This window comes from Geotrypetes seraphini, chromosome 12, assembly GCF_902459505.1.
Source record: "Geotrypetes seraphini chromosome 12, aGeoSer1.1, whole genome shotgun sequence".
Taxonomy (NCBI): Eukaryota; Metazoa; Chordata; class Amphibia; order Gymnophiona; family Dermophiidae; genus Geotrypetes; species Geotrypetes seraphini.
In genome coordinates, this window is record NC_047095.1 from 102,925,574 (window position 1) to 102,936,676 (window position 11,103).

Sequence of the window (11,103 nt, forward strand, 5' to 3'; positions counted from 1 at the left end):
ATGTGGCCTCTTGGTGGAATTTGGTTTCTCTAACCCATAAGTTTGAACTGGAGAATACTTATTTTACCCCTTGATTCAGGTCTGTCAATTGTATGTGGGCCACTTTTCAATCCTATCTTAATGCTGAAAATGCTTAATTTCTTTGTATGCATATTTTATTTTTGCTCTGTTGTATATGCTGTGTTTTTCTTGTTTGATGTTTGATTTGAAAATTCTAATAAAGAATGTTTGAACAAAAAAAAAAAGAGATACAAGATCCCATCCGTTCAGCATCCAGAGAAGCTATACAAGAAGGAAGATTAGCAGTGGTAAGAAACCTAATCTTTCATTCTTTCTCAGATATGGACACCTGTACAACATGCCCGGATGATCAATGGTCCAATAAGAAAAGAGATGCCTGCATCCCAAAAGTGATAACTTTCCTATCTTTTGAAGAGCCTCTAGGGATTGCTTTAACTTCCATCAGCATGCTCTTCTTTCTCATCACTGCTGTCATCTTGGGAATCTTTATTTATTACAGAGACACTCCAATAGTAAGAGCCAACAACAGGGACCTCAGCTACATTCTCCTCATCTCCCTCATGTTTTGCTTCCTCTCTTCATTGTTATTCATTGGGCATCCTGATGATGTTATCTGCATTCTCAGACAGACTATATTTGGGATCACTTTCTCCATTGCTCTCTCCTCTATTCTGGCAAAAACCATCACTGTGGTCACAGCCTTCCAAGCTGCCAAACCAGGAAGCAAGCTCCGGAAATGGATGGGTTCCAGGGTCTCTAACTGTATCATCCTTTCCTGTTCCTTTATTCAAATCATTCTGTGTCTTGCCTGGTTGTTTACTACTCCCCCATTTATATTTCTTAATTTGAAATCAGAAATTGGAATAATACTAATTGAATGTAATGAAGGGTCAGTAATTGCATTCTACTGTGTTCTGGGTTACTTGGGATTTCTGGCTGGTATCAGCTTCATCATAGCTTTCCTAGCAAGAAATCTACCTGGCAGTTTCAATGAGGCCAAGAATATCACCTTCAGCATGCTGGTCTTCTGCAGCGTTTGGATCTCCTTCATCCCAACATACCTGAGCTCCAAAGGCAAGTACATGGTGGCAGTAGAGATATTTGCTATTCTGGCCTCTAGCACTGGACTATTGGGTTGTATCTTTTTCCCTAAATGCTATATTATTCTGCTGAGGCCTGAAAGGAACAACAAGAAGGACCTAAGAAAAATATAGGTGCCCTTTTACTAAACAGCATTAAATGCTATCACACACTTAGGGCTCCTTTTACGAAGGTCCGCTAGGGCCTTAACGTGCAGAATAGCGTGCGCTAGCCACTACTACCTTCTTTTGAGCAGGCGGTAGATTTTCAGCTCGTGCACACTAATCCAGTGCGTGCGATAAAACCACTAGCACATCTTTGTAACAGGAGCCCTTAATATGGGGAAAATGATTAATCAGAAGCTGCATTAAAGCTTTTTGTAGTACTTTGCCAGTCAGTATGTACTAATCGAAAGTGATGGGTCATGGGAAGGGATTGGGCCTGCTAGCACACTAAAATGATCAAATGAAAACTGGATAATGTGGACTTAACAAAGAAGTTAGGACTTCCTAAATAATAGGTGTTAAGTACTCATATCTTAATTTTTGCAAGTCCCAAGTAGTGCTGCCCAATTCAGGAAAAAATATTTCAATTTGATTCAATTCAACCTATTGAATTGATTTTTTCAATTTGATTTGATTTTCCTGCCCAATTGAGTGTTTTGTTTTGTTTTTCAAACATCCTGGTGGGTTTATTTTATAGCCTCTTCACCCCCTTTTCTCTCTCCTACCCACACTGGCACTGTGGTGTAAACAAAATAAATAAACAAAAGAAAAATTTCCTCTCTCTGTTAAATCCTAGTTCATGTTCGCGGTTTTATACCAGCTCTGGCAGGATACAAATTTCAAATCTGACACATTGCATTAAGAAAACAGAAAATAAAATTATTTTTTCTGGTCATTATTCAAATCATGTTGGTCCCAGGCTTTGGTTGTCTTCTGATAACTCGCTTGCCAGGGTCTCCTTCTTTCTAACCATCCATCTTCCTTCTCTGTCCTCCCCTTCTATTTCCCTTCCCTCCCCTGGAGGTCTGGTATCTTTCCTGTTTTTGTATCTATTTCTGTGGCTGCAGCGATGGACCTCCACCATCCCCAGATCTACCATCTATCCTTTCTTCAACTACCCTTTCATCCAACATCTCTCCCTCCTTCCCCACCACCCCAGAGTCCACAGCTCTCCCTTTCTCTTTCCAACTTCTCTCCAATCAAGTATCTCTTTTCCCTGCTACACCATCCCTTGTGTTCAACTTATCTCCCTTTCTGTTTCTTCCCTCCCTAAATCCCATTGTCCACCATCTCTCTCCCTCTCCTGTCATTAGATCCATTATTTCTTCTATCCAACCCCTATCTCCCCTCTCCCTCCCCCATCTCCCCTCTTCATGATATCCCCCAAATTCATCTCCCACCCCAAGTCCATCTCCCCCTCCACCATCCATTTTCCCACCTCCACCAAGTTCATCTGCCCATACATCTTCTCCCCATCTCTCCCTCTCTAGTCCACCAACTCCCCAAAGTCATAAGAATATAAGAATTGCCACTGCTGGGTCAGAGCAGCGGTTCATCATGCCTAGTAGTACGCTCTCACGGTGGCCCCTAGGTCAAAGACCAGTGCCCTAACTAAGACCAGCCCTACCTGCTTACGTTCTGGTTCAGCAGGAACTTGTATAACTTTGTCTTGAAACCCTGGAGGGTGTTTTCCCCTATAACAGTCTCCGTAAGAGCGTTCCAGATTTCTACCACTCTCTGGATGAAGAAGAACTTCCTTACATTTGTACGGAATATATCCCCTTTTAACTTTAGAGAGTGCCCTCTTGTTCTCTCTACCTTGGAAAGGGTGAACAACCTGTCTCTATCTACTAAGTCTATTCCCTTCATTATCTCGAATGTTTTGATCATGTCCCCTCTCAGCCTCCTCTTTTCAAGGGAGAAGAGGCCTAGTTTCTCTAACCTCTTGCGGTACAGCAACTTCTCCAGCCCCTTAACCATTTTAGTTGCTCTTATCTGGACCCTTTCGAGTAGTACCGTTTCCTTCTTCATGTACAGTGACCAATGTTGGATGCAGTATTCCAGGTAGGGGTGTACCATGGTCCGGTTCAGTGGCATGATAACCTTCTCCGATCTGTTCGTGATTCCCTTCTTAATCATTCCTAGCATTCTATATGCCTTTTTCACTGCTGCCGCACATTGCGCAGACAGCTTCATCGACTTGTTGACCAGTACTCCCAAGTCACTTTCCTGGGGGGGTCTCTCCGAGAACCGCACCGGACATCCTGTATTCGTGTATAAGATTTTTATTACCAACATGCATCACCTTACACTTATCCACGTTAAACCTCATTTGCCATCTCTTCCTCTTCTCCAAGTCTATCTCCCATCTCCATGATCTCCTCAAGATTCATCTCTCCCTTCCCCAAGACCATTTCCCCCTCCACCATCCATCTTCCCCCTTCCACTAAGTTTATCTCTCCTATCCATCTTCTCCCCATCTCTCCTTCTTCAGTCCACCATCTCCCCCAAGTCCATCTCCCCACTCCCCTATCTACCTTTATTTTGATGTTATAACATGTTCCCGGTGGTGGTAGTGATTTAGCAATCCACTCCTGCCACCACTCCTTGCGTCTTCTCTCCACTGTGGCCCACCCTTAGTGAAAATTTTCTGTTTCTGCTTCGGTGGCCGAATGGAGAGAGGATGCCCAGATTAGCGGCAGAGTAGTGAATCACATTCACTACCGCCGCTTTTGCCTAGCCATGGAGGAGAGGACAAATACTTCCAGCGGGAAAGAGAGAGCCAGCCACCCAACCAATTAAAAATTACCTTGCTGCTGCGGATCTGCATGCAGAGGTCCACTCAGAATTCCCTCTGCCACAAGAATCCTTGCTTCTGAAGTAATTTCCAGTTTTGCAAAATCGGAAGTTAGATTACATGGAAGGACTCCGGTGGCAGAGGAAAAGCTCGAACGGGTCTCTAGCAAGGGGGCAGACAAATCAGTGAGTTTGATTTTTTGCTAAAACAAATCAAATTTGAATCAATTCACCCAAAGTGAATCAGTGAATCAATTCAAATTGTGAATCGGGCAGTACTAGTCCAAACACTAAATATAAAATTAGCATTTGTCCTGAAACAACAACAACAAAAGAAAACACTGACCCTTAAATATGACTTAGCAAACATAAAAATACTATGGCCCTCTTCAATTAAACTATGCTAGCAGTTTTTAGCATGGTGAGCCATGATTAATGGCCATCGCTGCTCCTGACACTCATAGAGTTCCTATGAGCATCAGGAGCAGCGCGGGCCATTCAGTGTGGCTCTCTGAACTACAAACTGCTAGCACAATTTAATAGAAGAGGGGGTATGTGAAAACACAATTAAGGCTTTATTTTAGCACCTATTAGTAAAAGGGTCTTGTAAAAACTCAGGGGTCCTCTTACTAAGGTGAACTAAATGCTGACTTGCCCACTGTATTTTTAAAGGCTTAGAAATAATAGAAGTAACATTTTCTTGTAAAGGAAAACCAACACTGGGCTGCTCTTACTTTTGACCATACAAAATAGAAATAAAGTTAAAATATATACAAGTACAAATGATTAAATAATTATTTATCCATAATCAGAAGAATGGTTGGAACATAAAATCAACTTGGCTTTCTTTTTATCAGACCTATCAAGTTTGAAACATAAACAGAGACATTTAGCAGTCAATATTCAGCTTTGCCTTGTTCAAACCAGGGCTGCCAATTAGTATTGTGTAGTTATACTGTTATGAATCATATTCAGGGCCAGTGACTGCAAATCTAAATGACTAGATTGGACCATACAAATGGCAGTCCTATCTTTGACTGCTTATCTATGTGTTTACTTCCACTGGACCTAGAAATTTTCCAGAAATTTCCAAAGGACTTGTAGGTGCCAAAGAGCAAGAGGTTGATTTCCACTGACTAGGAGAGGAACCTTCGGTTGATAGTGTCTGTTGATATCAAGATGATGAGCCATTGTGACTGAAAGATGCTAGGTTGCATAGAGAGAGGCATAACCAGCAAAAGAAAGGAAGTGTTAACACTCTTGTACAAGTTATTGAAGAGGCTTCACTTGGAGTACTGTGTTCAGTTTTGGAGGCAGTTCAGGTTAAAGTCCCATACCATTTTTGTTACCTTTCTTTGAACACTCATACCATAGAGGAATCCACCGGTTACAGAATCCAGCTTTTAGGTGAAGGACTGGCTACTCCTTCGCCTAAAAGCCCTTCTGTTGGAAGTTTGGTGCTTAGGCGTTTTTTTGGTTCATTATGGGCAAAATGTGTAGACGTCGTGGGGGTGTACTTTTAGACGCAGTGGTGATCTGGGCGTTTAGTAGAGGCAGGCCATAATCAAAACAAGGACGTTTATTTTGGTTATGGACACTTTCCCTGCTTCTGCTTTGAACGTTTAAGGACTTAGGCCAAAAGGGGACTTAGACGTTTTTTTTGTTTATGCCCCTCCACGTCTCTAAACAACATAAGATTAATGTTAAATTAAAACAGGAGTTAGATATTCAGATTAAAGATTTGGAACATCAGCATGCTTGTAATAATGATCCTCTTGTTTATTATGATCTATTGCGCTTGAAGTATCGATATAATACTATTTGCTCTGAAGAATCTGCGTCCTTTTTATTTAAAAAGTCAGCTAAATATTATGCTGGTGGAAATAAGGTTGGCATCTTATTTGAAAACTCAAAGGGTTGCTCAGAGAATTTCTGGAATTAGATCTCCATCGGGGAAGGTGGTCACGAGTATTGCAGATATTAGTTCGCTTTTTGTTGATTTTTATTCTTCCTTATATGTTACAGACTATACTCATGGTGACAGCAAGATATCAGACTTTCTCGCTGGACTATCCCTTCCTTGTCGGAAGTTGATGGTGCTAGTCTCAGTGCTCCTATTACTGTGGAGGAATTGGAAGTTGCTTTAAAATCACTGAAACCATGTAAGTCACCTGGGGGGATGGTTTCCCAGCAGAATTTTTTTCATAAGTTTTCTTTTTTTCTTTTGCCTAGATTATTGAAATTATATGATCATATCTCGCATAATGTGCATGCTTCCTCCACTTTTCTTGAAGCGCTTATAGTACTGTTTCCAAAGCCAGATCAGGATCCTATGGAGATCAAAAATTATCGCCCTATATCTTTGATAAATGTGGAGGCCAAATTGTATGCCAAGGTTTTAGTAGTTCGATTATCTTCTGTTTTATCTAACCTTATTCACCCTGACCAAACTGGTTTCCTTTCTTCTCAATATTCTAGCTCTAATAGTCGTCTTTTATTCCATATGCTTTTAGCTGCTAAACAGTCTACAGACCCTATGGCTGCCTTGTTTCTGGATGTGGAAAAGGCATTTGATAGGGTCGAGTGGCCCTATCTGTTTGCTGTCCATTGGTTTGGATTTCCCTCTTCTTTTATTCATATGATACGTGTTTTGTACTCTCAACCCTCTGCTAGACTTTGGCTTAATTCTGTTTTGTCTCGCTCTTTTTTTCTTTTCCAATGGTACTAGACAAGGGTGTCTTTTATCCACGCTCCTTTTCGATTTGGCTTTGAAACCACTTGCTCTGGCTATTCGTCAGTCTACTCTGATTAAGGGTATTAAATTTCAGTCTCAGGAGGTTAAGATTTCTCTATATGCGGAAGATATGGTCTTATATATTTCTGATGTGTCCGATTCCGTCCCCCCTTTGATGACTTATTTCAGATTTTTCTCTTATTTACAGCTATAAAATTAACTGGGAAAAGTCTGATATCTTGCCTTTGAATATTCACTGCTTCCAACAAGATGTTTCTCATTTTTCTTTTAATTGGGTTACTTCATCGGTTAAATATTTAGGAATTTTATTCGCGATGGATTTTGATTCTAGTCTGTCCCTGAATAGAGCTAGGATTTTGACTGCTGTAGAAGGCCTATTACGGAAATGGTCTCCATTGTTCCTTACTTGGTGGGGGAGAATGGAGACTGTTATAAACCACACGTCCATGATGTTACCGTGTTTGTTTGAAGTAGCGTATTATAAGTTGTTGGAATCCAAGATCAGTAGATTTTTGTGGCAGGATAAGCCTCGAGTGTCGAGACACACTCTTCAATGATCGAAGTGTCATGGAGGGGTTAATTTCCCTAACTTCTATCGTTATCATTGGGCTTTTCTTCTGAGGCATGGATGGTATTGATTTCAACCGTGTAATGAGTTGCTGTTTCCTCGTTGGGTGGGGATAGAGAGAATTTTGATTCTACCATTTACCTTTAAATCATTACTTAGCTGTATTTTACCATCTAAGATTCAAACCCATCCTATTTTGTTGAGCACTATTCAGGCTCTTTTCAAGTTGGATTCGATTTTTTCAGACTCGTATACGCGATACACTCCATCAATCTATTTGGCTTAACACCAATTTTCGCATTGTTCTTGCTCCCATTTTTTAGCCATCTTGGCTAAAGGGGTATTCTTCCTGTCTCAATTGTGAAATAAAACTTTGCTTACATTTCAGGATCTACAAGGTCAATTTCATTTGGCTGATTTGGCCTCGTATCAATGGCTGCATTTACAACAATGTTTGACTAAAAGTAAGCTGTCTTTTTCTACTGAGCTCCCAGATCTCTATAAATACATGTCTCTTTTATGTACGGAGCACCATTTATCTTCTCGTATATATAAGGACCTTAATAAGTTTGATGCTAGGTCTCCTCATTCATTGTATGCTGTTTGGGACAAGGATGTGTTGGGTAATTTAACTTCAGTGCAATGGGAGGATTTTTGGCTTCGGACTTTTAAAATATTGATGTCTGCTAATCTGACTCAGTCCTTGTTTTTTGTTTATCATCGCGCTCTCTGGACTCCAAGGAAATTATTCTGTATTGGACATTTATCTTCAGATTTTTGTTGACATTGTGCTGCTGAAACTGGTACTCTGGTACATATGATTTATGAATGTTCTAAGTTGCAACCTTTTTGGTCTTCTGTTTGGAGTATTATTTCTCATATCTTCTCCATAGATGAGGAGCTCACTGTGGCTGTTGTATTTTGAAGAAGCACTGTATTTGTCTCTCCCCTTTCTAAGGATCAGTCTAGTTTATTTGATATTTTGATGGCTCTTGCCATGAAAATGATTCTTAGAAACTGGAAAATTCATCATGATCTACATGTGGCCTCTTGGTGGAATTTGGTTTCTCTAACCCATAAGTTTGAACTGGAGAATACTTATTTTACCCCTCGATTCAGGTCTGTCAATTGTATGTGGGCCACTTTTCAATCCTATCTTAATGCTGAAAATGCTTAATTTCTTTGTATGCATATTTTATTTTTGCTCTGTTGTATATGCTGTGTTTTTCTTGTTTGATGTTTGATTTGAAAATTCTAATAAAGAATGTTTGAACAAAAAAAAAAAGAGATACAAGATCCCATCCGTTCAGCATCCAGAGAAGCTATACAAGAAGGAAGATTAGCAGTGGTAAGAAACCTAATCTTTCATTCTTTCTCAGATATGGACACCTGTACAACATGCCCGGATGATCAATGGTCCAATAAGAAAAGAGATGCCTGCATCCCAAAAGTGATAACTTTCCTATCTTTTGAAGAGCCTCTAGGGATTGCTTTAACTTCCATCAGCATGCTCTTCTTTCTCATCACTGCTGTCATCTTGGGAATCTTTATTTATTACAGAGACACTCCAATAGTAAGAGCCAACAACAGGGACCTCAGCTACATTCTCCTCATCTCCCTCATGTTTTGCTTCCTCTCTTCATTGTTATTCATTGGGCATCCTGATGATGTTATCTGCATTCTCAGACAGACAATATTTGGGATCACTTTCTCCATTGCTCTCTCCTCTATTCTGGCTAAAACCATCACTGTGGTCACAGCCTTCCAAGCTGCCAAACCAGGAAGCAAGCTCCGGAAATGGATGGGTTCCAGGGTCTCTAACTGTATCATCCTTTCCTGTTCCTTTATTCAAATCATTCTGTGTCTTGCCTGGTTGTTTACTACTCCCCCATTTATATTTCTTAATTTGAAATCAGAAATTGGAATAATACTAATTGAATGTAATGAAGGGTCAGTAATTGCATTCTACTGTGTTCTGAGTTACCTGGGATTTCTGGCTGGTATCAGCTTCATCATAGCTTTCCTAGCAAGAAATCTACCTGGCAGTTTCAATGAGGCCAAGAATATCACCTTCAGCATGCTGGTCTTCTGCAGCGTCTGGATCTCCTTCATCCCAACATACCTGAGCTCCAAAGGCAAGTACATGGTGGCAGTAGAGATATTTGCTATTCTGGCCTCTAGCACTGGACTATTGGGTTGTATCTTTTTCCCTAAATGCTATATTATTCTGCTGAGGCCTGAAAGGAACAACAAGAAGGACCTAAGAAAAATATAGGTGCCCTTTTACTAAACAGCATTAAATGCTATCACACACTTAGGGCTCCTTTTACGAAGGTGCGCTAGGTCCTTAACGTGCAGAATAGCGTGCGCTAGCCACTACTACCTTCTTTTGAGCAGGCGGTAGATTTTCAGCTCGTGCACACTAATCCAGTGCGTGCGATAAAACCACTAGCACATCTTTGTAACAGGAGCCCTTAATATGGGGAAAATGATTAATCAGAAGCTGCATTAAAGCTTTTTGTAGTACTTTGCCAGTCAGTATGTACTAATCGAAAGTGATGGGTCATGGGAAGGGATTGGGCCTGCTAGCACACTAAAATGATCAAATGAAAACTGGATAATGTGGACTTAACAAAGAAGTTAGGACTTCCTAAATAATAGGTGTTAAGTACTCATATCTTAATTTTTGCAAGTCCCAAGTAGTGCTGCCCAATTCAGGAAAAAATATTTCAATTTGATTCAATTCAACCTATTGAATTGATTTTTTCAATTTGATTTGATTTTCCTGCCCAATTGAGTGTTTTGTTTTGTTTTTCAAACATCCTGGTGGGTTTATTTTATAGCCTCTTCACCCCCTTTTCTCTCTCCTACCCACACTGGCACTGTGGTGTAAACAAAATAAATAAACAAAAGAAAATTTTCCTCTCTCTGTTAAATCCTAGTTCATGTTTGCGGTTTTATACCAGCTCTGGCAGGATACAAATTTCAAATCTGACACATTGCATTAACAAAACAGAAAATAAAATTATTTTTTCTGGTCATTATTCAAATCATGTTGGTCCCAGGCTTTGGTTGTCTTCTGATAACTCGCTTGCCAGGGTCTCCTTCTTTCTAACCATCCATCTTCCTTCTCTGTCCTCCCCTTCTATTTCCCTTCCCTCCCCTGGAGGTCTGGTATCTTTCCTGTTTTTGTATCTATTTCTGTGGCTGCAGCGATGGAGCTCCACCATCCCCAGATCTACCATCTATCCTTTCTTCAACTACCCTTTCATCCAACATCTCTCCCTCCTTCCCCACCACCCCAGAGTCCACAGCTCTCCCTTTCTCTTTCCAACTTCTCTCCAATCAAGTATCTCTTTTCCCTGCTACACCATCCCTTGTGTTCAACTTATCTCCCTTTCTGTTTCTTCCCTCCCTAAATCCCATTGTCCACCATCAAAGTTCAAAGTTTCAAAGTTTATTATTTTCTTGATTAATCGCTTTATCTAATTCAAAGCGATGTACATAATAAAAAATAATTAAAAGAAAACATACAATACAGACTTTAAATACTTACAATGATTAATATAAACTACATTACATTGGGAAAGAGGGGTTTATGAAATACATTTGTTAAATAAAAGAAATACATAGGAGAAACACAAAAGGGGAAACATTAAAACGATTGGTACAAAAATATTGGAATTATTGATTTGAATATGATTAAATTAAGTATTAAAAGCATCATTGAATAAAAATGTTTTTAATTGTATTTTAAATTTTACCAAGTCTTGTTCATTACGTAAAAAAATTGGAAGAGCATTCCAGGTTTGTGGGGCTGTTACAGAAAATATAAATTGTCGTCTGGTGTTTATAAATTTTAATGAGGGAACCGTAAG

At 39.9% G+C, this 11,103-nt stretch overlaps 2 protein-coding genes across 2 annotated transcripts in view; both read left to right on the plus strand.

Annotated features, from left to right (window-relative positions):
• The window catches only part of LOC117346198 (vomeronasal type-2 receptor 26-like), a 64,040-nt gene extending 62,805 nt beyond the window's left edge, over positions 1-1,235 (plus strand). The window contains exon 4 of the mRNA XM_033915600.1: positions 340-1,235. Coding sequence (XP_033771491.1) covers positions 340-1,235 — 896 coding nt within the window. The remainder of the gene's footprint in view (positions 1-339) is intronic.
• A 4,717-nt stretch (positions 1,236-5,952) lies between these two features.
• LOC117346199 (vomeronasal type-2 receptor 26-like) lies at positions 5,953-9,500 on the plus strand. The gene is made up of 2 exons (XM_033915601.1): positions 5,953-6,064; positions 8,605-9,500. Exon 2 carries the CDS (start codon positions 8,607-8,609, stop codon positions 9,498-9,500), a length of 894 nt encoding a protein of 297 aa, XP_033771492.1. The 5' UTR covers positions 5,953-6,064; positions 8,605-8,606.
• The last annotated feature ends 1,603 nt before the right edge of the window (positions 9,501-11,103 follow it).